This window comes from Anopheles cruzii, chromosome 2, assembly GCF_943734635.1.
Source record: "Anopheles cruzii chromosome 2, idAnoCruzAS_RS32_06, whole genome shotgun sequence".
NCBI classification, from domain to species: domain Eukaryota; kingdom Metazoa; phylum Arthropoda; class Insecta; order Diptera; family Culicidae; genus Anopheles; species Anopheles cruzii.
This window is the reverse complement of record NC_069144.1, coordinates 52,002,691-52,030,603: the sequence shown is the minus strand read 5'-3', so window position 1 is coordinate 52,030,603 and position 27,913 is coordinate 52,002,691. Positions and strand designations below refer to the sequence as shown.

General features: G+C 50.9%; 1 protein-coding gene across 1 annotated transcript in view; it reads right to left on the bottom strand.

Annotated features, from left to right (window-relative positions):
• Positions 1–246: 246 nt before the first annotated feature.
• Positions 247–27,913, bottom strand: part of LOC128266921 (sodium-coupled monocarboxylate transporter 1) — a 35,071-nt gene continuing 7,404 nt past the window's right edge. The window contains exons 5-11 of the mRNA XM_053003710.1: positions 20,920–21,035; positions 18,952–19,115; positions 17,912–18,107; positions 14,356–14,478; positions 5,718–5,865; positions 1,954–2,234; positions 247–826 (exon numbers count right to left, since the gene is read on the bottom strand). Coding sequence (XP_052859670.1) covers positions 247–826; positions 1,954–2,234; positions 5,718–5,865; positions 14,356–14,478; positions 17,912–18,107; positions 18,952–19,115; positions 20,920–21,035 — 1,608 coding nt within the window. The remainder of the gene's footprint in view (positions 827–1,953; positions 2,235–5,717; positions 5,866–14,355; positions 14,479–17,911; positions 18,108–18,951; positions 19,116–20,919; positions 21,036–27,913) is intronic.

Genomic DNA, 27,913 nt, shown 5'->3' with positions numbered 1-27,913 from the left:
GGGGAGGCGAGCGTCAATGCGATCATCGATTGCCGGATGCTGGATGCGGTGCAGCGTGACGATGGGAGCGACTCGTGTATTCGCGCTTCTTTGGCCTTATCTTCACCTGAGTGCCGCACTCCGTTGCGAATCCTGCAGTTCGTGCAGTTCCCGTTCTTCTGATTCTCCGTGCCGATTCGGGTGCACCCACAGGGTGCAGGGATGCTGGTGGGCCCTCCTCGCGGCGGAAACTTTTGAAATTCATAATTAAAATCTTTCGCGCTCCACCTGCATCACGGCGGCGATGGCGTTGGGAGGCTGCTGGCTGTGGCCGGTGGGTTGGGCGTCCTGGTCGACCGTTCCGCGGCCGTACTGTTCACCGTCCACCTCGGTGTACGAGCCCAGCTCGGAGCAGACGGTTTGCTGGCCGAGGGAAAACACGCTCGCCACGCTCGAGCCGATGCTGGCGGCGTTCGCGAAGTCCTCGCGAGATTGCGATCGGCGTGGCTTTCGGTCGCAGGCCGGACTGAGCGTCACCGAGGTGCGCAGCATCATCGCCAACGGTGCCATCGAGCCTACGCTCAGCTTCGAGGTGCGCTTCTCGCCCGACTCCGTGGCGCGCACCGTGCCGGCGGTGGGACTGGTGACCGCTGGGAGCTGCGATTCGGCCGACCGGCGGCGGAAGCAGCAGACATTCGGTTCGTCCGAGAAGATCAGCGACACGATAATGCCGAACAGCATCGTCAGCAGCGCGCCGAGGCAGCTGTACCACATGTAGCTGATGCGCAGCACGGCCGAAAACCAGGACTCCGAGTCAGCGGAACTGTCGGCGGTGTCCGCGGATTGTCTGCAATGGCGAAGAAACGGAAACGGATCAGCTCAAAAAGTTCTCAATTTTATGTAACGACAAGTCCGAACATGTTATTCAATTACGCAATCCATTGAAAAGACCTTCAACGAGACCTCGAGCGCACTTCAGAGGCCACTCTAGGAAGATTGAAAAAGGTGCCGCCAGAGAATTGTATTTTTTCCCTAGCGTTCCCTAGCCCGTTAATGGAACTCTTGACACCAAGAGTCAGAGCAACACTCCAATCCACGAGATGAAGCCATTCGCGTACTTAACGCAGGAGCGACTCCGCCGTTCGCTTACTTCTTGGGTGAAATCAGCATTCCCTCAGCGGACGGTAAAAAAGAAGGCCCCACAATCGTAGAACGATGCAACTTTGCCGCAGCGTTCATCAGCTGACGCCGCTCATCCGGTTTCCGGACGCCCGGTCCCGTTGCAGGCCCCAGTCGGCAGCACCGATCGAGGGAGGAAACCGTTGGAATCCGTTTCGTGTTTGCTCTCAATTAACTTTCGCTGCCACACCTCCAGCAAACAGCGTCTTCGCGGCGCCCTGTTGGCACCTAGCTTCTTCACCCGCTTCACCCAGCACCCTTTCAACGCTTTTATGCTGCGTCTCACTCAATGGCTGATACTCATTTCGGTGTCAGCTTTCGGTGCAAAGTGGAGAAGAAGTTGTAGCGAAGAAACGGATTCTTTTACAGCACACCTTATGCAAATGCTTGAGATGCACTTTCAATCGGAATGAATCAAACCAAGAAACACAATCCGAGGGATCTTACTGTCACCGTACTGCCGATGTTTTAAAACAGTTAAAGTCGCACGTCTAATTTTGAAAACAAATCCTAATCCTGTGGCGCCAAAAACCCCTAACCATTATTCAAAATTGTTTCAAGATTCGTTTTATGAAGTCCCAGTGAGTACTCATTGTTAAGTATGACGTTGGTCTCGTTTCGGGCACATGAATTAGGAATCACGGACATCCTTCGGAACAATCTTTCGTCTAGTCTTTTAAGGCACTTTATGGCTCGTAGCAATAAATATCTAATTCCCTGGGTAGGTTCTATGAAACGAATTTCATCGACGTAGTCTGCCCACCGGCCACCGGCCATCCATCACACCGAACTCACCTGTAGAAATTGCTTTCAGAAGCAGCGTCGCTATGCCAGCCGCCGGCGTCCACGGTCCCGGAAAGTTCCTTCAAAGATAGCGCCAACGCAAGACTCACGGGCGTATCCGAGGAATGCGCTTCGTACGCCGGGTGCTGAGGATAGTTCTCCGGGGTCCACACGCTCGCGTTGCAGCCAGCCACCGACGACGGTAATGGAGCCGGTTCTTCGTTGTTCAGCTGCGCCAACACACCGACCACGACGACCAGTAGCAGCGCCGTTATCCCACCACACAGAGCGCCCTGCGGAAGATGGCCCAGCGAAATGAATCATAAATTTTCTCATCTCAATTACGTAATCAGTTCCACCCGATGCGATGTGATTTCGACCAGATTAGGTCGACGACGACATCGGACCGGAACGGGTGGAGTAAAGTTTAAAAATATTCATGGCATGTCCGGGGCGTCCTGAAACTACGTTCTCTTTCAACACCCCAACGGCCGAACATTAATCATAAAGGCCAGCGTTGGCTTTTTGCGGTTTTCCATCGCCAGCACCGTTAAAGCTATTTTAATAACATTCTGACGTATTGGTTCGATTGACCGGTACGCAAGTTAATTTACCGGACATCAATTGGCCACCGGCGGCGACGATTCATAAAAAGCATTTCGCGATAGGAATTAATTATATTGACGCGATCGGAATGAATTTAATTGAACATGTCCTTCTATGTCATTCGATCGGGTTCGAGGGGAAAAAACTCTGCTGAAACAACAGCAGAGAGAGGGTGCCATAAGCACTAACAATTGATTGTGCCATACGGTTCGATGTTTTGATAGCGGAGTGGTTTGTTAAAAATAACACCAAAATCAGGCGCACCCCCGAAGGGCGCGGCCGCTCAAAGCACCCGTAGCGTTCCTGACGTTGGTTTTGATTTCAATGCTGCGAATGCGAATTGTTTTTTTGTTTTTTTGTTCCTTCTTACGCAGCTGCATCCGCACGATGCACCGAAAAGTGCAGCCGGGGGGAGGAAAACGGAAAACCTCTGCCTCAAAAACGGACTCGCCACGTGCGATCGATAAAATCGACTATTGATTTTCACACATTGCCCACCGTTTTATTGTTTAAATTTATTTCATTTGTTTCGCTCAACAATGCGGAAATCGGAAAAACACGCGCGCGACCGGAAATTGCGCACATCCTTTCCTGTATGTGTGTGCTCGAAAGTGAAAATAATAACAACGAAGAAGATAAATCATGCCCGCCTTCGTGGGACATCTCGCAGCATGGGATCGGAATCAAATCGAAATGGTTCTGGAGGCTGGAGCGACCGAAACACGCTCGCTTCCGGGTAGCTCAACCGGAAGCGCAGCATTATGAAGTCCGCCACGGGGACACGGGCGAGCGGCGAAATAAAGCCTAGTTCCCTAGTGTGAACAGCAACAATCCGGCGTGATAGGATTGGAAAACCATCGGTGGTCGTACCCCGGCCCTGGGGATTGCCGGTTGTTGAGGTTGTACCAGAATGCAACCGGAAGCTGCTGCCAAATTTGCCGCTTTTTCGGCACTCGAATTTTTAGAGTTTTTGGAAAGGCAGGTACCAGGCAGGTATAAGTTGAAACTATTGGGTGGATGTTTCAGATTGTTACTAGCAGGGTTCTATGCCTTCCTCCGAATTGATGTGTACGTCATTTTTTTTATACGACTTGAAATTTTTAAAATGTTTTGTTTTCATTCTCCAAAAAAATAACATAATTTTGTTTTTCAGCGTATCAAAAATGTAGATATTTGTTGTGAATTCGTTCGAAGAGAAAGTACTCGAAGCACATCGTTTCCTCGCAAAAAAAGTGATGGCGCTCATCTGGTGGAGCCAGTCCATCCACTGGCGAGTCAAAGCGTTGCGCTAGAAAGTCGATTCTCTTGGTTTGTTGAACCCGGAAGAGTATGGTGTACCATGAGCTACTAAAACGGGATCACAACAATGCACCGGCGCACGCCGCTAGAGCCATGAGAGGCGCACTAAAAACCTTTACCGCCGTATTCTCCAGAGCTGGCCCCATCAGATTATTGCCTTTTTGCTTCAATGGGACATGCAGTTGTTTTATTAGAAAGGAATCTGCCACCTGTCTGAGCATCAAACGGAGATTACTTCGAATAAAAATATGTTGACGTTCTCCTGAAAATTATCTTATTTCCTCTCTAACCTTGTTATTAATTATCTTGCCTAATTTCAACTTCTACACCTTGTATGCAAAGTAGGTAAAGTATATAAAGTAGGTAAAGTCAACTTCATCCGCATGATGTTTCGGTGATCATCACGATAATAAGTGTTTGTGGAACATGGATCCAAAATTGTAATCAATTGTCATTTTCGACCACAGAGAAAATATCCGGGACGAAAGCTTTTTACGCCAGGCGATACTCCTAGCTGGCCCATCTTCTGTCACCGGTCGCTAGTGATGTCGCGACCCGGATGGACCCGCCCCGCGCAATGATTGCGACCCGCATAGAGAACGCTCATCTTGTAGCGATTACGCAGAAATGGCGTATTAACAAGTAATCAAATTTTCATATTTTCAATTTACACTCTCCGACGCTCCTCGACGCTCCTTGGGCGTGTACGTGTGACAACAATGAGTGCCGCCGGCGTCGCCGACGCGAATTGTGCGCTGGTTCCTCCGCCGGTTCCGGCGCCGCGGAGCGTCTTCCATTCATCTTTTTTTTGCACGATCGTCAACGGGCGTCCGCCCAATCGGGGCCTCAAGATGGCTCATCATGGTTTCACTTTTTTTCTTTCTTCTCCCCGCACCGAATTGCTTACGTTCAAGGCTTCATTTACACCTCCCTGTCCCGCCTCTCTAGCTCTCGCTCAGGGCGCCCGATCAGCACGAGATGGGAAGGCGGCGTCATATCAACGAGCAACATCATCGTGATTACCCTCATCTTCATCGTTGTCACTTTGGTCGACCCGTAAGCCACCCGGGGCCACGGCACTACGGGGCCGGGCTCTCGTGCTCGAGAGACTCTTCGAGTCGTGGCGACAACTTCCCCGGGAGCCGGGGGCCCGCCACCTCCCTCGATAGATAAGAGGTCTGCTGCTGCTTCGGCTAGAGGTGTCCCATTTTTTTGGTTGCTCTGTCACTGTCACGTGCGTGCTGGTGCCTGTGTGTGCGGCTGTACGTGTGCCCAACCGAAACCAGGGTACAATAAAAAGCTCATTTAACTTCACTTCAATGAGATTAATCGGATAAAGTGGAGTGTTTTTCGTTCAGCTTTCAACGTTCACTGCCACTGTTTGCGATCTAATCCCCTTCGTAATCACTAGCGCACACATACACACACGCACGAACTGTCCTAATGGTTTGTCTTTCCGGCCCCGTTTGCTAGCACCACCCGGGCCGACGCCTGAGCATAATCATATTGCACGCATTAGACGCCCAATCCTCGGCGCTCTCGGGGCCACCCGTTGTTATTAAACAACTTAAATTGGGTTCCAATTCAATTTCACCGCCCGTCGAGTGTGAAAATAATTTGTGCCAGGCGCCACGCTCGAACCGCCCGAAAGCCTTCTTGCTTACTAAACGCGCTAATTATAATATTTTTGAATTACTTTCCGTTTTCACTGCCGGCAATACGAAAAGTTCATTAGAGCGCCATTTCGCCCTTGGTCCGTTAATGGCTTTTCTCCAACTTGTTTGGTATACTCGCGGGCAAATAAAGGGGAATTTTTTGAAACCGTCAACCACCGAGCGTCGGGTTGATGGCGGCACACGTTTGGCACTTACCTTGCCGTTGGCGTGCCGGAAGAAGATCCCCAGACTGAACAGGCCGAGCGTGACGCCACCGATGAGCCCGTTCAGCGTGAGCGTGGCCTGCAGGATGCCACCGAGCCGCTCCACGACGAACACCAGCGCGAACGAAACCAACCCGAACCTGCCGAAAAGAATGGGAGCGAAACAGGAGAAGGTGAAAAACTATCAATGGCAATATGAATCAGCGGGCGCCGAGTGCGGCGAGGCGTGAAATATGGCAACGAGATGATTCCTGGGCGCCGGGAGAACCCCGGGGGCAATACGAATAATGCATACGATTTGTATCGTGTGGCCGGCTGGCCCGGGAAATGGAGCGCCGAGCGAAAGAAGTCGCCGTTGATCAAATGCAAGGTAACGTGCAAAGCCAGCCAAAGGGGCACCGGGCGATCCTGGCTGGCTGGCATTTTCAAATCATGACAGAGTGCCCACCTGCCCCGACCCGGAATCCTTACTTCGGTGGCCGGATTACTTCGTTCGAGCGCGAGGCGAAAGGGCACGATGATTGGAAAGACAAGATACGGTGGCCCAGCACCGATCGAAAGCAAACCCGAGCCAGCAGCGAGGTGGTCTTCCTTCGACCACGTCTGCTTCCTTTCGCCGCAATCATAAATGCGTAACGAATCGAAATGAAAGAAATGAGCTGCACCAGGCAGCGTTGACAGCAGATGCAGCCGTTCCAGGGGTTTCGCTATCGGGCCGCGGAACCAACAATCGAACTCCAACTCCAACAGCCAAAGTTATTATCGAAATATCGCGGGCTTTGTGTGTTGCACCGGCTCAGACACACAAAGAATCATCATCTGTCAACGTGATTTTTTCGAGGTACTTCAATAACTGAAACGAATCAACTCGCTTTGAAACCTCTTACAAAACATCGCTTTATTGGGCGGCTTCAATCTCCATTGTGTATGGGCCTGGCGCTGTTCCGTGTTATTGTTTTCCAACCCCATCCAGCCAGCCAACAGAGAGCCAATGGATAGCAGTGGCATCGATTGCCGTCATGCGGATGCAATTTTAGATTCCATTATATTCGGGTGCATGATTTCGTACCTTCCTGTACGTACGTTCCCTGTCGTACGACAATAGAGGGCGACCCCAATAAAATGGCCATGCAAAAAAGGCTTCACATTTGACAAATGCAATGTGGCGAAACTTCTGGTGTGCCGCACGATTTGATGCGACGTTCAAATAAAAGCAGGAACGTACACAAAAAATTCAAAAACCGATAACACGACTTTACTGTTCGTCGGGATCGTCCGTTTGGAACCCTCAAACGTGACAGCTTAAACGGGCATCGTTCGTCATGCTTTAAAACAAGTACCAGCTTGTTCAAAAAGTTCCCGGAATGACCGCCGTGTGGTGCTTCCGGCACCAGGCTGTCAACTGTCACGCTCAACTGTTACTGATATCCTCACTAAGATTGCAAAATTACGTCGAGTTAGTGGCTCGAAAGGATGTGAAAGCAGAATAGAACTTACGGATATTACGCTTAGGCATTAGTGTAAATTATCTCGGTGAAAAAGATGACAGTTAACGGCATTTTGGCCAAAGACCAACCGAAACCATGTTCGCAACGTTTCATGTATTCACGATTTTTCAGAATTCTAAAAATGGATTTGAATGAGCAAGAAACACATAAATTTGTGTTAAAAACGGTTTCAATGGTTCGCAAACCTTACCAATGTTGGAAAAGTATTTGCCTTGAAGAAGATGAAAGAAGAAAGATACTTTGAAGAACAAGGAGTACTAAATATTTTGGTTGTTTTGAGACATTAAAACGTCAAAAACGCAGGGATTTTTCAGGCGAACAACTTGTGGAACTTGCACTTCTGTTCAGGAAACAATATGAATTCCGAGATTTCTTTTTATTGTAGGTGGTCTCGATCGCGCTTTAAAACCCATATCGCTTGAAGGTAAAGAACGAAAGGATTTCAGCGTAAAAGGACGCGGCGCGTAACCGGAATCCAATTTATCAGGCGCAGTAGCTAAATTGCCGATATAAACACCAATCTTCAGCGGGTTCAACCACCCGTTCCATTGCTTTTGGCCCCCTCCGTGAGCTGCCCTAATGTGCGAGAACCAATGAAATGCACGAAGCTCCATCAATCCCTACGGCCTCGAAAGCCCTTCCCCGGGGGCCGGCACACGAAGTGGCAGTGGTTTTACCTTTTTCCGAGTCGATTACGGAGCTTTTCCATCTGCGACACCCGAGAACGCCCTGGACCTATTTTTCCGAAAACCGCCACTGGCACTGGCCAGCGAAGGTGTCACGCCACGGCGATCCGGACAGAATCGCAGTCGTCGGGAGGGCCGCTGAAACCCGTTTCGGGTTTTATTGAGCTCCACACGCTCCATATCCGTTCGGGATTCGATTGTTGCGTTACGCCGGGCCGCCCAAAAGCTGCTTCAATCAACTGTTAAACACGAGATCGCACACCGCGGGTTCCGACGACGACGGAACTTCCGGGCTCGGCGTACGGCAAAGTGTCAAGCGAAGGAATGAAAAATCCCCACGCATAGCGATGGCGCATGTTGAGACCAACCACACCCGCTCAACCCCAGTCCCTTTTCTGTCTCATTGTTGTGCGTTGCGATTTTCCACGTCAATCAAGTGGGGACCGCAAGGAAAACCCTTTCGACTGCCGCTTTTGGGTAGATCAATATTCTTCATGCGGGGAAAGAAAATCCTTTTTTTGTTTCGAAGCTTCGATGCCGAAGCAAGGATCAATAATTTCCTCCTACAAACCGGCGCTGGTCACCGAGTGTGTGTGGCCGTGACTTTAAAAGAACCGAAGCCGGAGCAGCGTTCTGTTGTGTTTTTCGCTCCTCACCGAACACTATTAACATCGCAAAAGTTTTCCTGCGCCAAATCGGTGCAATGGAAAAACGTGAGAAAGTGGCCGTCTCCGGTTCGTACAGCACACGGCAGGGAGCTTGTTTGCCTCGTATCTAACTTCTGGTTTTCCGCACCACCCGGCAGCTGTCAGAGTTGGATGCGTGCCGGATACGTGACGCATCCGTTTCGTTACCGCATCACCGGAGCAAATGATACCCAACAGAGAGCAGAGCCGAGTTATTATTTATCTTGGCGCACACGGGCTCCGATGGAAGACGCCCTGTGGTATCACCTGTGATAGATTTCTAGCTTCCGGAAAATGGGATATTAGAATCATAATCTACCCATCCCTTCGATCGATTCGCCACTGCTCGTTAGGGCAGCGTCTTTGGTCCTGTTGGCCGGAGACTTCACCGAGCGTCGTGGTGGTGTGTCTGAAAACTTGAACAGCGTGGAAGAAGGCACTTCGAAGAGAGCATGGCAAAATCAACCCCCATGTGCTATCCAATCTAGTGTAGTGGAGGGTATTTATTTCACTGGCCATGGCTCATTGCATCCAGGCCAGGGCCGGTTGACGTACGGGGCCATGCGTACCGAGGACTGGCTCCGGAACACAGCGTAGAGTAAATATTATCCTCCCACAGCCAACCGGGGTTCCCGGCCCGGGCATAATCGACCGAGTTTGGGGTTGAGTTTTTCTGGTGTTTTCCTTTTTCATTTCATTTTAGAAGCGAACCGAAGATCGTATCGAAAATCGAAACACAACCAATGAAATGGAAATGCAATAACCTGCTCAATGTAGCGTCGAATGAGACACACACGGCCCCGATGGCCCAGCTGGCCCTCGACGGAAGTGCTCGAGTCTCGGAGCAGGCGGAATTCGGAGGAAGTTGTCATTTGTAGTGCGGTTCATTTGGGAAGCATATGGGTTGTGGAACGGTCTACCCATTACAATGCTGAGGTTTCGTATGGAAAGTATGGCCATTGTGTGGCACGACAGCACAGGAAAGCTCTTCTCACGATTGTCACCTTCGATATGCATTTTAAATGACCCGATTCAAATAAAGTCACACACTCGATACGATAGTTTGAATAGGGCAGAAAAATCAAATTAGCCTCTTCATTTGTTACCTAAAAAGGCCAAATGGTCAGACTCATATTCGAATATTTGTGTTCGGAATATCAAACATTTCTTCAGCTCGCAATTAAATGCGGTGCTCTTTGCTAGCAAATCGTAGTCTGTGTAAAGATTATTTAAAGTACTATAGAGGTAGAAGTGGTCATACTTCTATAGTATGGTCTACCAGCGACCTCTTTCAAACCATTTCGAGAGCCTTTCATCCGGAATAAACTATCAAAAATCGCATGAGTTCTGAGATCCGGATGTTATGTGCCTAAAAGCTATGTACTGTTCTCTTGTCCGCCAGATCCTAGAGTACGCTTGTGTTGTGTATCATCCGCACCACAATCGGCTCAAGAGTCAACTGATTTTTGTTTTGCTTCATTAGAAAGCTGATTTTTGTTTTGCTTCATTCATTCAAATAGAGCCCACATATTGAGCTTCCTTGAGAAGAAAGCCTTCTAAAATGTTGTCAAGCTATAAAGCTATCATTGCTGATTATTCGGATCGGATTATCGAATACTTGTTATCGGATTATCGGATTGACGCCATTGACTTTTAAGTAATCACATCAAAACTGTAGGCTGAAGATGAAGCCAGTCTTACCACAAATGCTGCTGCCAAGGTTCGTGCCAAAAGACCTGTTTTTTACTACTTCTTAACATACTTATGCTGTCATTAACTGATCAAATATCAGTTCTTATCCATTTAAAAATGAAGAATTTTATAAAAGCTAAAATTATTTTCGCATTTTTCCGTATGTTCATCAATACGACATAAAAATGCGCATAAAACTACGGCGAACCTAAGGTGCATCGAGCTACTACTGCCCACGAGAAATGCCGATTTAGTTTTCCAAACATCGCACGAAAAAGGCACCACCGAATCGCGGGCGGGCCCGTGCCAAAAACATGCCGCCCTTCCAATGGGCGACAATTATGTTGTAAAAGTAAACGATTTGAAACAAACGACCCCCGCCGGTCGGTCAGCCAGGACTACCAGGAAACAGGGCGCTGGGACTCACCTGCGGTACTCGATTTTTTTATGGTTTTTATGCTTCCCATAATAGAAACGGCAAACAATTCACCTAATTTTTCGGCTAACGACTTTTCGAATCACGAACCCCCCCGGCCAAAAGGCGAGGCCTATTCCTTCACCCTCGCAAGCGGTGGTTGCACGGGAGAAAAAGGAGCAGAGGAGGGTTGTGTTGGCCTCGGACCGCCTGTCGTCGGGCGTGAGGAAACACAAATTAAAGACCAGTTTGCTGCTTGCCCGCTATCCGATGATGTTGTCATGAATTTCAAACAACCCAATCAAGGTGGCCGGGTGTCGGAGAAACCCCTCGGCATTCCGCTTCCGCTGCTGTTTGCGCCACGCCACGTGGCGCCAAGGTGGCGTGGTGGCGTTTCCTTCGGTGATCTATCGGAATGCCTTCGATCTTTTCTTTTGCCCCGGCTGAACTCCGCTTTCCGGGTGGCTAGGGGTTGAATTGGGGGCCTGCGCGGTGGTACGGGGCAAGACGGTGGCGAAATATTTCATCGAAGCGTCGCCAGCAAACAAACGCGAACGAACTGCGACATCACACGACCAATGGCGCCTTTCCAAGACCGGCGGCCGGCACCGTCACCGGCAGAAGGACATCCCGCCCATCCCGAGTGTTTACCTTCTCAAACAAAAAACCGCCCCCTCCCTTCCGGGTAGCTCGCAGCACATCTGCTTAATTCCAATTCCGTGGCCCGTGAGATGAAATTTCAAACAGGTTAAAGGTGAAATCGAGTGAAAATCCAATTACATCCGTTTCGGCAGGCATTCCGGCCCGGAACCGCCCACACGACTGGCGTGGACCGACTAGCGCGTGTCCTGGACCTCGTCCAGCGGGACTGCTTTATTTTGTTTTGCGAACTTACCGGCCGGTCCCGGGCTTTGCTTCGTCTCCGGCCGAACCGGACCGGAAGTTGGCCGATTGCCGCACGATAACGGCCGCTTCGCGCGCTTCTCGCGAGCGAGAATCCAATTTTTAAAAACAACAGGATTAATCTTTTCCAACCCTCGCATCGGCCCCGCGGAGCTCCACCAGTCGTCGTCGTCGTCGTTGGCGAACGGGTTCGTAGATCCGACCGGCCGATCTGGCCGAGGATTCCTTTAGCGCCGTGGCACCAGTCGGCACCCTATCCTATTGCGCCCGTCGAAGCGAGAAAAATCGTCCGCCATTTTCTATACGCCCCCGGTGCCCTATCAGGGTACCGCGGTGTCATCACGGTGCGGTCCCAAAATAAAAACCCGATTTGAATCCCGCCCGGGCCCTGCCGAAAAACCGAACGGGTGCACCCCGCCAGGATGCAGCGACCGAAGAAACCCGCTGCCCGTGCGCCGCGATAAGGGCGAGATAGATAGAGCCACCACCCTCTGTCGAAGTGAAGCTTCCGGTTGCGTAGGTGGTGGCCAACGGTGGGTGAGGGTGAAAATCTGTTCCGATCAACTGCACCAACCGACGGAGCAGCGATTTTGCCAGCAGTCGTCGAATTGCGCGTCGAACCGGGCCTTGGCCACGGTGGACAAAGGAAGTGGCCACCGACTCAGACCGGACGGCACCACACGGGGCTCCGGGTCCGGTGGTTCCGGTTCCGGTTCTTCGGCGCCATTGGGTAGCGAAACGCCAGGCGGCGTTTATCTCGTTTATAGATTTCGATATTTTCCAATGCATTTGATTTTTGCGCCCGCTGCGCGGTTCACCGAAAGTGGCCGAGTTTTTATGCTTTTATGCAGCGCGAGTTTTTTTTTTTTTTTTGTTTGGGTGGTGGCCATTGTTTTGATACTCCCGACAAAGTCCGTGTTCCACAGCTGACGTCCTTGGCATCGGTTCGGTATTGGTTGGGAAACGGCGGCAAAAAGCCATCATAACCGACTCTCGGGGTGAGATTCCCCGGGAGCTCCCGATCCTTGGTGTCCGATTGTGCCAAATAGAGCGATTGTAGGTTTTACGAACTAACCCGTTTTTGGTCGGGCGCAGGAAGTTAAATTTTAGCACCGTGCACCATAAAAATCGTTGTCTACGATGCTCCGGAGGAAAATATTGACACACACACACAGGCAAGAGCGATACTGTTTCCGGTCGCCGAAAACCAATTTTAAGCCACCCATTAATAAAGTCGATCTGCCTGCTACCGCATGTGACATTAACAGATTTTCCCGAATCCACCACAATCCACGCTCGCATCTGGCTCACGACATGAACCACCACGAGTTTACACCCAGGATACACACACTGCAAACCGAACCACGGAATGCTCAATCAGATTGTGGGACATTATTTTCCGCCCTGTCAAAAGCCCTGGCAGCGCCAAATGTTGCGATGGCGACCGCCGGGCTCGCTTTTCCGAACATTCCGCCCCACTCGTTGACTCGGCTTGTTGCTTGTAATGAACTATTTTTCGATTTAGTTTTCCCAGGTTAAGATAGAGTCGCAGGGGCAACACAGCAAAAAAAAACACAGCAACACGACATCGTCGATGACCCCCGGACAAGATAAATGTGATAAAAGCAAACCAAAGAAAGTGGACCCCATGTTTCTATGTTTCCATGTCGCACCCAGCAGGGGTCATAAATTACTCATCGGGCCCCAACAACAAAAAACCAAAGTGTCCGCCTCGGGAAAAAAACCTGCCTGGAGCTTATGACCGTTTGACATCGAGGGCCGAGGAACTTCTCGGGTGTCTCCTCGGGACCTTTTGCCCGCAGCCAATTCGTTTGCGGGTTTGTGTTTTGTTCACCCTGCCAGATGCGAACGAATTACGTCGAAGGCTTTGAGCGTGTTGAGCCTTAATGCTGTCAATCGCTCCCAGCTCCAAGAACCAGCGCCAAAGGAAACCCCCGGTCGGTCCGTACATCATCAAAGCGGACCGTCGGACCTCTTTCTGTGGACTGGTTTACGATCCCAACCCATCCCGCCGCGGCGATTTAATCGATTCATTGCGCCATTCGGTACCGGCCACTTGATGGAATTTATGTGCCCCACCCCACCCATGGCCACGACGGGGCCGCCGCCACAGTGAGGAGCATCGCTTTCACGGCTTTTATGGTGGCCACCGATTTTGTTGTGCGCGAAAATTATCTCCACCCGACATCCGGGCCACGTCACGAGCCGCCATCACGCCGGCCGATAAGATCGCCGACACACTCGCCGGGACACACTCGAACACCATCAATCGGGGGGAGGGGCACCAGCCTCTCACCGAGCGCCTCTCGACGCCGACACCGGAAGACGGAAAACTAGAGACGTAAAGTTACTTTTTGGCACGAAGCAAATTGTTGTGTGTGTGTGTGTGTGCGTGAAATTAACACCATCTCAGTTAGGGTGACACTTTGTAGAGGGAACGGAAAAAGGTCACCAACAGATGGCGAGCAACAAACTTGTTTCCGCCGGAGGCCGGGTCCCAATCGATCCTGTTCGGCGAATTGGCGAGAAAGTTTTCGGGGCCGATTGTTTCTTGCGGGAAGTTTCAGACGAAGGACCCAATCCAATTGGTGAACTTGGTGGTGATGTCACGGGCGGAAAATAATGTCCTCGTGGTAACGGAGTCGCGGCGCCATCAAAAGTCAGGGTGTGCGTGAGATGTGAGCATCATTTGCAGCGCGCCGTTAAGCTGTGTACTTACCCTAAGGACATCCACTTGGCGTACAGTGCCCCCTTGCCTTCCGGTATCTTCCACTCCATGCCGCTCACCAGCAGATCCTCACACGTGACCGCAGCCAGCGAGTTCAGTGCCGCCGCGACAGTCCTGCGGGGTGAAAGTGTGAGCAAAACATAAACAAGCATTAGGAACCTTTAAGGAAGCGCGGCAGCGTACGCGAATATAAAGTGGAAATTGCAGTCGACCACACACACACACGGTGTGACAATTCGAACTATTGTCCCGCTCTCCGACGACCCCCTTTTGAACGGATGCGCTGCGATGGGCCGGAAATGCGAATGTAATTATTATAATAACATAAAAGACGACAACGACGACGGCCACCGTTGAAGTGATAATGCGAAAAGCGGAAATTTTCCCAGCGCAACCCACTTCCGGTAAGCAGCAGCAGCAGCAGCAGCATCTTTGCGTCCGCTTTGGCACGCGGCAAGATGCACCGGGCCTCCAGTGCTCGACGGAGTGTCGGCGAACGGCGAAGACACGGAGCATAAAAAGACCGTCGCCAGCCGCAACGAGTGACGGGCTCCGGGCTGCGGGCTTTTATTAGAATGTTAATTTTATTCTACCATCAAACGCTGAAAACATGCACTCGAGGCAGCGCTCGAGAGCTTCTCTCGCTTGCCAGGCACGCGGAACCGAGTCTCGACAATTCTTGGCGTCGTTCGACTTCGACAAGCAAACTTTGTATCGGGGCCCGAGGCTTCCTTTGATGCGGCTACGAGCCGCACGGAAAGGGTGACTTTATTTTGTAGGACTCGAGTCGAGGAATAGAAGGATTCTCCAAGAAAAATGAGCACCTGGAATCAGGACGATTTTCGCTTTTTGTTTGTGTTGGGCATACGCAACTTGATTTCCGAAGAAGATTTCGAACCTTCCTCGGACTACAAACTGTCGAAACTGTTGGCCTCCCCAAGGTTGGTTCGTCCGGTGGCCGCGACGGACCGGGCTTGCCAAAGTAAATCATTCATCTACGAAGCTCAGATAGCTCATCAATTACAGTTCCCCAAATCCAATAAACAGACCGCCTCCCGGTGCCGGGTGCCAGCGCATTCTCCACTAATTATATCCCCTTCGATGGGCAACAATTTGGGTGTGTTTTTTCCCCCATTTTGGTTGTTGTTGGCCACTCCATCTCCGTGGCCCGTGCTCGGTGGGGCAGGAAATTGCCTTCCTTCACACTGATCCCTACGCAAAGCTGTGTGAGCTGCGAAATTTACGATACTCTCCCGGCGACACCGTGCGATGCGCAACATGGTGGAAAAGAATCGTTCGGACCGGAAAACCTTTTTCCCGCGGGCGCGTTTATTGCCACTGCGTTCTTCAACACCAGCGCGCACCATCTGCCGGGCAAGTCTATCGGTGGCGGTGGGATTGGATTTTTAATTTTCCCAGTTTGGTCCTTCTATGGTGGCAGCGGCCGAAAAAAAAAGGTAAATCAATTTTGATCTATTGTGTGACATTTCGAAAAGCGGGCCCGCCAGACGTCAGGACCGTCGTCGTTGAGATGCCCGCATCACTCGCCGAAGCCCGATTTGGGTCCAGGGAGTTTAATTTTGTTTTCCAAATTTTTATTTCAGCATAAAATCAATCCAAATTAACAACCGGAAAACGAAGCAAGTCCTCCGGGACCGAAACCTAGCCGCTTTCGGACTTTCTATCATTCGCCTCTGGGGCCTCTGGTTTTATTCGCGAATCATTACGAGCCACTGACGAGCAGCCCACAAAACAATAGGCTGAAGGTTGCCCAACAAAGAGACAGAGAGCGAGTGAAATTTAGAAAAATATATATCATAAACCGGTGGCCGATTCGTCTGCGCGCCATACTTTTATGGATGATCGTAAAGTTGATTAATCGGGTCTATTAAAAAGTTATCAAACCTTCGGCCCCTGAACGGGACCCGGGCCGGGCCGGGTGGGATTAGTAGCTCAATTCGCAGATGCCCCAAGAAAGCGTGTCGGCGTCGTCGGTGCCGTCTCAAAATGGTGGCCTCTCTCGGGATGCCTCGGGGGCTTAGTGGCGATGATTAGTGGTCGGCCATCAGGCGGCTAATGCTGGGCTTTTTCGCCTCCGCCAGTAGTCTGCACCCGAAAGCCACGCACTCAATGGCAGACATTTTCACTTCCATCCATCCCGGGTCGGCGGGACGGGTGATTTAATGCGGCTCATTATCGATATTCGTCAATATCAGACACGCGGCAAGCGCGCATACCCGCAAAAACCCCAAAGCTCCAACATTATTGGGTGAAGTCAGCAGTGAGTGAGAGAAAGGGACCGCGAGTGACGAAAATAAATAAACGAAGCCATTGGGAGGGCATAGTTTCCATTACGGAAATTAACGCCACAAAGCGATACTTCCGAGTGTGACCGCCGTCAGGTTGGGAACTTAAAACTCGCCGCGACGTAAGACTCAGGCTTGGAATTGGCTTGCGGGCACAAAAGTTTGACCTTTGCCAAGGTCTCACTTTTTTGCTCGTTGGTCGCCCTCGTCGAACGATGCTCATTAAGGGTCACTTCAAAGAAAGTTTAAACGGGCTGGACAAAGCATGTTCTGTACGTCGTCCCTTAGAACGGTCTTGAGCCCCAGTCAGCAATCTTGTTCGGGGCGCTATAGGTGCAACCAAGTAGAACGTTTAATTAAATCAATTCCCGATCAATCCAACGGTATGCTAGGGGCTCCGAACGTCTGCTCCTGGCAACTTACAGCTGCCTGTTGAATTCTTCAGCACTTGAAAGCTCACCCGGAAGAGCCGGCTTTTGAGGATCACTGGAACGCCGAGTGGGCAAGAAAATCGATTTGGATTCGATGGCCAGTACTGCACCCGTCATCATTACAACTCTGACGTCTCTGACCACAAGTAACGCTCTATTGAGTGCAATCCGAAATGATTGTGCTGTTCGATTTGAATCGGTAAATTCCGGACAGCAAACCGGGCGGCTTGCATGAAAATGCGTGCGTTTTGCGAACTGATTGGTGTAGATTTTTCCCACTATCCAACCACCAACATAATGAACCCCACTTCAACACACACGCGCGCTGAGGATACGACCAAACCAGGTCGGGTTCGGAACGGGCGCCCATGGAACGCTTGCGGTTCATTGGCATACTCCCAATGCACGGATGATAATTTAATGAGCGATTTAGCAACGCAAACATATTGCCCGGAAAGTAACTGCGTTGGGCGAACGGAGTGTAAGCGGCCGCAGTGGCATCCGCGGCCCGGAAACGCACGCGAACCTAATCGAATTGCAAAGCGAGCGGGCCCTTAAAACCTGCCCACCATTGTGGAGCTGATTAAAAAGATATTACCGGTCGATTGGCGCAATCAGCGTGGTTTATGTGGCCGAATCGTTTTTTTGTGTTTGTGCGTATTGTGAAGAAGCTGCGTTAATTGGCGCCACCATCTGTGTGGGTTACATCCCTGCGCGCCCATCAAACGGGGTCGGAAAAAAAGGTACCCGAAAAGGCGCAAAACGAAACAAAAAAAGAAAGAGAGGGAAAAGTGGGACCTCATTACTTACCCCAGGCTGGCGGCGAAGATGCCCGACACGAAAATGCCGGCCATGAATTTGATGTGGCCAAACACATCCATCACGTAGTACGGGAGCAGCTGATCCTTGGCCGCTATCTGGCCCGCGGCCAGCGGGTCACACTCGGAGTAGTGCGCGAAAGTCATCAATCCCGTGTAGAAGTTCATCAAAAACACCGCAATCAATCCTGCAGGATGCGAGAGATAGCAAGCAAACGTTGGGAAACGTTGGAAAACAGACAAACAAAACGGTCGGTCTGGTGGTCGGGGCAGCGAGTTGCCGCCACATATCATCATCATCATCATCAGCAGCAGCCCCACGAAGAACCGTAGCTATGAACTAAGCCGCGCCAAACGCTGGTCACTCTGACCTTCGGAAACTTGCCGAAGCGGAAGCGAAATCCGGAGATCCGAAAAACCCGTGCGCCCCACATTTTATGCTGCTGCTGAAAACATATCCATTAAAGTTGGCTTAGCCATGCCGTGGCCGTGGCCACAGCCATCTCGACACCCGCCGCGGGAGCCCCAAAAAAGGTGGCCACAAATTGCGCAAACATTTAATTAACTTTAGCAAACAATCAGCGGCTCGCAGCGGCCGCATGTGGTCCGGCCAGATTGCCAGGCTCCGTCACCGTCAGCGTTGTAAAGTCGGCCACCCTGGGCGGGGGGGGGCTGTCGAAAACAAGTTGAGTGGACCCCGCCTGTTTGGTTTTGCAGTCGCTTAAAATCAACCCATCAGGCGCGCCGACCGACTGGCACAATTAGAGTCACTTCCCGGTCTCCTGATTCGGGACTTCCCCGTTCGGCAGCCGTTTGAAACAGAGCGCGTAAACAGACCGAACAGCAGATTGAACGAAAACAGGCTCGCCTCGAATCGCGGCCAGAGATCAAGATTTGGCGTGGCGCGACGACGATTTGTCGATTTCCGAAGCCGACAAAAACCGGGCAAAGCAAGTCGGGAAAAGCGAGTGACCAGCGAGTGAGGCCAAAAAAAGGAATTTCCAACCCCCGACGTCCCCGAGTGGAGCTTACCGAACACGGAGAGGTAGAGGGCCTGTTTGGCTGTTTTCAGCGATTTTAATGACATGCATTTCTGAACGGACGCCTGATTGGTGCAGAACATCGAAGTCCAGTAGAAAAAGCCACCGATGATGACGGAAAACACCGAGTGGCGCGTCGTCGGGTTCGGATCAAAACTGTGGGGTGCCGCACCGGACAATAGGAGCAGCAGCAGCAAAAACAACCGGAAATAACAGCCATCGAGCGGCCGGGGGACGGCGGCAGCATCGGTTGCATCGGTCACATCCCGTGTTGTCAGCATGTTGTCAAAAATCGGCGGCGGCGAATCACGAGATCGCGGTCGCGTTGATGGAAGTTTTCGAAAGTTGTTTTTAATTGTGTTCCAGCCCGCGCCCGTGTGTGTGTGTGAGGACGTTTCAGCAGTTCGTCATCGATGGGGGTTGTTTTTCGTTTAACGCCCGAACCGAAAACCAACATTGTCCGAGCCGAAGCGGAAACCAACCGGACACCGGAAGAGGTACGGTTGCGTTCAGCCGTCCAGATTGAGCAGCGATGATCGATCATCCGGGTGAGGATGGTTGGCGGGGCGAACACAGCGGTGATTCATCAAATCGGATGCATGAAAATAGATAAAAAACAAACAGAAATCAGAATGAGCAACAGTAATCAATAGCGAGGAAAATGTTTATGGAATAAGTAAATAGAAGAACACAAACGTACATGAAGGTTTACGTATATTGTATTTGGTAGGACTTGAAAAAACTCTTTTAGTATGAGTTGCTTCCGTATTGCCAACACTAAACCAACTAAAGCTACCAGAACCGTTTGACCACAAACGGCCAGATTTGACTAATAGAAGAGATGTCGCGATCCATCAGGACAACACAAGGCCGTCTTAAGCGACTCGCTCGAAACTCCGGGAGCTTGGTTGGGAAGTTTTAAGGCATCCACCAAATTGGGATCCATATATGAAGGATAAGAAATTGGAATCTAGAGAAGACTGTGAAAATCGATTACGAAAATCGAAAATCGATGGATTAAATTATCGATTTCATTAATAAGGACCAAGAGTTCTGTGGTAATAGAAGGTTATAATGGTCTAAAATAATGAATTTCTTTTCTCCAGTCTAATATTTCACGCTAATCTAATGATATGAATCTTAATATAACTTCTGCCTCTTGAACTGTCTGCATTTTCACTAACGCCAAGACAGAAAATTGCACATCATTCAAAGATCAAGCAACAGCAACTTAACGTTGGCCTTGATTGTGATCCTCGAGGCGCGGGTCGCACAGCTCAAAGCTTGACCGCCCCTAGGCCACAGGGCAAACCGTGCCTTGCCAGGGCAGAGTACGCTCAGAGGGACCCTCACACATACACACACACACACACACCGACCGTGGCCGCTTATCGTCGTTTCGATCGCCGTGCCCCCGAGACCGAAGGCAGAAAAGTGAGCCCCAATGGAGGCGCACAGTGGTTGACACGAAAAAAGCAAATTATGTGCATAATTAATATTTATGAACTTCCGTTCGGGCTCGAGTGGGGCCAAGATGGGGCGACCGTTTTTTCCCGTTGGCGCACGGCCGACACTGACACCGCGGCACGAATGGCCTGTGGGTCGGGGATGGCTCGGGCTCGAAAGACATAATTCTCGCTTTTCATTTCGGGCGACGTTTGGAACAAATATTAACAACACGACGGCCCAGCGCCGTTGGAACAACAGAGGAACAAAACTAGCCGCAGCAAGAGCTTGAATAAAACATGACCCGCCCCGGGTCACCGGAAGCGGAGTACAGGTGACGATAAAATGTTCGAACCACGCTTTCGGTGGTTCCCGCCGCGCACGGAGTGACAGAAGGGCGATCCGGGGCGACCAAACTGAACTGTGACAAACGGCTCGAAAACGGAATAGAACCAGCCCTGAGGAACTGTTTAAGACGCGCGATTTCGAGATCATACTGTAGGGAAAGACTTACTTGAAAAATTCAATCCGGTCATGTTCGGAAGCGCGGCTGAACACGTCCGGCAGCCCGGCCGAGTAGTGCGATCCGAGGGCCAGAATCAACACCAGCGACACCACCAGCACGCAGGCCTGGGAAATAAAGACAACAAAAAGGAATTATAATAGAGATAGACATCAGGAGACATAAGGAGCGAATTGTGGCACGAACCACGATGGGTTCGCAATCTCGGCATCCATTTGGAAATTAAAATAAATAGAAACAGAAATAGAAAGCGACGGGCCGACGTTCCGGTTCCGGCATCGCACCAAGCACCAAATCGACCGAGCACGGATTAATGGCGCAATCCTTCCACTTTCAACTCAACCGAGGGACGGCCGATCAGCATCAGACGGGATGGGGGATGTCTCACTCCCGGCCCGGGCTGTAAATAAGGCTGCTCCGGACAACCGGAGCCATGTTTTGTCAACTGAATAGTCCGACCGACATGATAAATGATACGCCCGGTTCGGTGGGCGTGGAAAATTCCGTCCTATCTAAATTTTAACCAACCCCCCCGGAAAACGGAAAGGAAATTCCACGCCTCTCTAGCAAAGACCACCCACCGGGCCAGGGGCGAAGGCATTCAATTAGGGTGAGCCTCGTTTCGCAACATCCTGCCGACCGCGGGGGACCGGGGATCCCCGTGGTGGCCGCGTTAATAATGTCGAAGCGTTGAGAAAAAAACTGAACGTGACATTCTGCCCTCCCAACATCACCCGAGGGGATTTTCACCGAGTGCCCCGAGATCCTGGCAACTTCCGGTGTGGCCGTCAGCGCGTAGAAAACAATAAAACTTTCTAAATCACGCGCGCCTCGCTTTCAGCAGAACGCTTCAAGTCTTGAGTTGGGCCGTGCTTTTTTCCTCTTCTTCCACGAATCCTTTTAAATACCGCTTCCGTTAATCCTGCCTGCCCCATCCCGCCTGGACCAATGTGGGGGCCGTCGGGTGGATGATTTTCCATTTCTCACGCCACGCCAACGCCGAACCGCGAGGGAAAGTTTTCGGTCAAAGTTGTGACAAGCGAGACAGTCGGGCCGGGACCGGGTTCCCCGTCCTGTGCAGCTGCTTTCCGGTGCTCCGGGAGTCAGCACTGTACCGGTTCCATTACTGCTGTGTGTGGGGACGCCTTTTCAGTACGACTCGAAACCGCGACGTTTGCACCAGACCATAATGTTGCGATTAGTTTCTTCCTATTTGTGACAATTATTAGAAGCCTTGAGCGCCGGTTCGGGGCACGAGTTATAACTGTCGCTGTCCGGGAAATCCCCACAGCAAAGCTCGGATAATAAAGCAATGAAGAGCATTAAAAACGGATTCACTGTCACGGCAGGCGCCGGGAAGCAATCCCGGCACCGGCACCCCATGTTGCGCGGTTGAAAGTTAATCAAATCGCAACCAAACAAAACGTAAGATGGCGATAAATGGCGCATTTCTTGGTGCCGGCACCCTTTCAGCCTTTGATGGGGTGTGCCCCCGGCGGCGGCGGGTATGAATATAAACACGTCCGGCACATTTGAGTCCTCAGGGGGTGGGAGATGGCGACGGCCGATGTCTGCGTTGGCCCATCGCCGCCGGGGCAGCAACAAAAGGGCGGCCCAGCAATTTTCACCCATCGTGCCAACATTTTTGTTGTGCCTGTTTGTGTTTTTGTTTTTGGCCGAGGCCGGGCTTATCACGGGCGGGCACGGACTTATCGAGGTGGCAGGGCAATAAAGCTGGCGCCAGCAAACAGACAACAACCCGCGGTCTCCATCCTCGGGAGCTCCCCCGAAACCAAAACAAGAAGAAAAAAACATGGATTGCCGGAAAACTTGCTCGCGAAGCAAGCGAAACATTGTATTAACACCCGCCAAACCGACCAACCAGGAGCAGCACCAGGCTGCGAACAAACAAACAAACAAAAAGTCGTTTAATCTTCTTTTATGTGGCGCACTTTCGTATTTATTATCATATTACCATTCGCTCGGTTGCGTTTCCGTTAAAGGCGGAAACGGTTGGCATTAGGGCATCCGCCCGTCAGCGGGAAGCACAATCCCGTGGAGCCCCCGTGTCGAAGGGATGCGCCCAATTTATAGAGAGATTATCACGATCACGGACCAGCCTCGGGCCAGCTTCACAACCCTCTTAAGTGAGATGTAAGTGTGACAGTGGCCGCACATGTGATTAGCCCGCCGTAGGAGAGGCTCAAGGTGCTGCTTTTCGACACCCTTCACAGCTTCACAGACGATAGTGGGGCACATCAGGTCGGTAAATGTCTTTCCCAAAAGAGTTACGACACAAGGTAGTTTTGTAGTGTTTCTATTGAAACTGTTTGTCCTTAAGCGATAGGAGGCAGAATCTTAGACCCATAAGTCTTACAGTAACTCGCCAAGTTACGAACTTTTTGCGTCAAATACTGTGACGTGAAATTCTTGTGACACGAATGTACATATTTTTCTGAAACGAATACGCCGACGGATGATGATCAAATCCTTCGGTAGATTGTTCTGTTAAAATATTGTACAGTTTCACTGATCAAACAAAGGGGATCATGAACATGAGTTTTAGTATTTAAAATACCAAAAAGACAATGCAAAGATATTTGGCAAAAGCAGGGCAATAGTCAACTAAATAACCAAGTGTTATAACAACGAAGGTCGAGGAACGAAAGAAATCAGCACCAAAACGAATTGGTCTTTCCAGTACATGTCATCCGATGTAGTCTAAATGTAGTCTGGCCTTGTTTTCAATCAGTTTCCGAACGCTATTTTATATTACCCAAGCTTTGAAAGTGATGAAGAGTTGAACTTCTCTCCCATAAGCGAGCTATACGAAGATTAGGAAACAAAAATGGTCTAACGATGCATTTTTTCATGAAACTGGCAAGCTAGCGAACTTTCCTGATCGTGTTGACTAGAGAGTCTACCATACCCAAGACAAAAGACAAAATCAAATCAAAGACAATATTGATCAAGACAAAAGGCACAAGTAGTCATGCAGTACCTCGAGAATGACTGAGAAGATCCCACGTAGTTTAATAGAACCAAACCAATCTGAAAGGAGTGCATGAGAAATCCACGCTGCTTGACTGTATTGTATGGAAATGCATTGAGAAAAATAAACCTAGTTATCGCCATTGTGCGAAGCAACTTATTAGCTTTGGTAACATATCGGAAGCGACAAAAGTAATGCCTGTCTTTATGGGAGCACATTTAACGAAAAGAACCCCACACACACACTCACAATAAGGTGGGTGTTTACGGGCAATAAAACCGCGATCACGGCGTCTTGCGGGAACCCCAACTCTGGCAATACTGGCGAATGTTGACAGACGTCTAGAGCGTGCGTTACATCTAGTGTAATGTACGCGTTTCTCCGACAAAGAGAAACAAAACCCGCACGGAATCGGTGCTGGGACCGCAAAATCAATGGACCGAAGGGAAGGGAGCACACCCTCCAGCACGAAGAACCATCAGAAGCGATTCGTTTCGCGACAGGATTTGTTTTCAGCCAGCGACGGCCCCCGACTGCGTGCGACTATCTGCGAATCTAGATTTCAAAGAATTCAATCTCATCCACATCCCAGGAGAGTAAGGATAAGGCGTAAGCCACTGCAAGACTTCCTTTGTGGCAACAAACTCACCCGGTTGCGAGGGAACAAACGTCCCAGGGTTTCCACTTATTCTTCCCCAGTCGGGTGCGTCTATCTTTTTAATAAGTTTGTAGTTCCCTTCGGCAAGGAGGTGTCCCCAAGGAGATCGATTCGGGGCACGGCAAGCGTTCAACACGTTTGCGCCTTCGATTCGCGCCACTCAGCATGAAGCCCTTCGCTTCGCTTCACGTGCTTCGCTCGCTAGAAAGTGACACCGACGCGTTTTTCGCGCACCAACTCCGCCGCCCGCCGTTCGTGAAATCAGATTTTCGCCATTCGCCTGACTGACGACGACGGCGAAGACGATGGTGACGTCAACCGTAATTCTCACATCCGGAATCGATTACAGCTAGGGCGGAAAATGAAGCGACTTTTAAGTCGACACCGATTTCCGCGTAGCTCGAAGGTTGCCACGAAACACCACGCACGCACGCACGCACGAAGGTGCGTTACTGTGTGGAAAAGCGAAGAAGAGAATCCCCAAACGTAACGTCATGTCTGTTTTTTTTTTCTATCGTTCTGGAGGTGAATTACATTTTCCAACAAATCCCATCGACCGAACCGTTTCGCCGTGGAATTGGATTATCGGAACGACTCGATGTTTGCCAGGTTGGTGGCCGTTTTGGGGTGACGCTTACGCTTCTACGCGTGTAGCGTGCGGTCGCAACATCAGAAAGTCCTTTGAAAAACCCGGAAAATCGGGTACCAGTTTGTTTTTCTCGATGTTTGCGATTGGAAATGGAATTCCGGAGCGAAGCACGATCAATCGTATGCTCAGCGACGGGGCCGTGAGACATCCGGTGCCCGCGATGGTTACATCGTTTTTAGAATATTTAAATGACGGTAGAGTTTTACATTATCATAATTCTTCTTGACGGCAGACTTGAACCAAATCTTGAAATTACAATTAGCTGCCGAAGCTGGTGGAGAATTGCTTCCCTTTGCTGAACGGGACGACAATCGTCACTACCATCGAGGCTCTGCCCTGCGGAAGCGACGGTTCGACACCTTCGGGAACTCGCACAACCCCGGCCTGTTTCCCCGAAAACCCACTCGAAACGCACCCAAAATCAATCTTCCTAATCGCGCCACGCCAATTCATTTATGAATACGACAGATGCCATCGATTTTTGGGGTGCACGGTTTTGTCCCCTGAAAGCCGAGTCGGCACGGCACGGCACGGCGCAATGAAGAAACCGACCAAATGTAATCATCCTTACAAGTAAACTCATCATTGAAGCCCCGGCTCCAGGACCGAGAGCGCCGTGCGCCGCGAAGAAGCTTATCAAACGCTCTGCATAAATCTGGCTCAATGAGCTGCCATCAGCCGTGGTGGCGGATAAAAAAAACGAAGAACCTTCGACTCAGCCCTCAGCTCGATTCTTATTCTTCTCCGCTCCCCTTTGGCCCGGTTTCCGGTCGCCTGCTTTCCCCGCGGCCGCCGCTAGCGGCTCATCTTGTGGGTTGAGGTGATTTTTACGGCTTCTCACTACGGCCTCTCACTTCTTCGCGCAAGGCTCTTATCTCTCCAAGGCCTCTACCAGCATATATGGGTGGTCCTGCCCCCCGCAAGGACGCCAAATGTGCGTCGTCGTGCCACGCACACACGCGTCAAGAAGAAAAGTGACTTAATTTTCGCTTCCCGGAAACTGGTTCACACCCATCCGGCCTCCGACACCACCAGCTGTGACCGGAAACAATGGGAGGCTTCCGATCTACTTAGATCTCTGATTCGGTCGGAGCGGCGCTGCTCACTCTCACACGCAGTGCTCTCTGTTTTCCCCGTCGTGCCGTGGTGCCGTGTGGAAAACCGATTCCATATTTCGGGCCCCCAGCACCGGCTTTCGTCCCAAATTCATATTCCAACGGCGTCGTGATTTCATCGCATGTTTTTTTTGCCCCTCCATCCCTACTCGCCACTCCGCTATCCATCCATTTCCGCGGCCAGAAGAAAGTGCGGGCTTTGATTGCGCCACCGACGCCACCAATGGCGGAATGGTGGAATGGAGTTTGAATGATTGACTGGCTCGGCAACGGCTCGGTGCGCCCGTGTGTGTGTGTGGGTGCTGGGGGGTTTTTTTGTAAGGATACCGGCCACCACCGGAAGTGGGGGAAGTGCGGGTGCCAAACGATTTGCGAAAGTGACGGAAGGAAATAAATTTTCACCAACCACGGCCGGCGCGGCCGTGATTGGCGCGCGCGCGAGTTAGTTTCGCGATACAAAGTACCGGCCCCGCCACCGTCGCCGCCTGTGGGTGGCAGTGAAGCACAATTTACAACCTCTGCCGGTCCGGTGGGAGGTCCACCCCGCGGGAATAGCCTCGCGGAGTTAGACGGTGGGGCGCGAAGCAAAAATCTATCGTGCGGTGAATTTACATATGACTGATTGCCGTAATCGGATGCCGTTTATCAGGACCGAACGGGTCGGCGGGGCGGGGTGCGTGGGGAATTTTCAAGCGGAGACAGATGCGAGAATGGCCGCGAGGATGAAATTTTCCCACTAGCAAACTGCGAGTTTTCGCTCCCCAACGGCGAGCTTCAGTCTATCAGTTTCACTTCCGTATCCTTGTCACCGCTTCCGAAGACAGAGCGTGAGCGAGAGAGAGAGTGTGATTTTCCTAGGCCACTTTACTCCACTGCAGGGGGAGGGAGGGAGGAAATTGTTGATTTTCATAGGAATGTTTCATTTGATGCTGTTTGATTTCCCTTCCCGACGCGGGACGAACTAGGAGGTCCTTTTTTTGTTTGATATCATGCGCGCCGGGCGTGCTAGGCCAGAACAGCATAAATCATTTGAAGAAGCGTACCACATTACTTGCGCCGCACCGTACGGCGGTGGCAATGCACGAGTCGTGTTGTTTATGTTTCATGTTCAAACAAATTTCCCTAGCCATATATTTGTCAAGCTCAATTTCCGGCCCGGCCCGGCAGCATAAAGGGGCGTGATGGCATTTATTCAATTCCCCTCCAAAGGATCATTTATGGCGCTCCACAATGCCAGGGCGAAAAAAAAGGCGTCCTGCGTAGTGAGTGTGGGCCAACGTCGTTCGCATTGAAAGTTAATTGAATTAATCTATCTGGTCACAGTCGTCGCTGGTCATGGCCGTGCAATTAATTTCACACTCCCCCGAAGGTCCTGCACGAAGCATGAGTCCGTTGGGCGGACGACCTACGGCGACCACCTGTTTGATTACGGGATCTGCAGGACAGCGCCAATGGCGAGAATAAGAGCTTCAGGGCGCTCGGTGGCCGTTTGGCCACCAGTTGGCTGCCGGGAAGGATGTGTCGAGGATTGAGTTGTTAAAAAATGAGCGGAATTTTTCTAAACGCTTTAA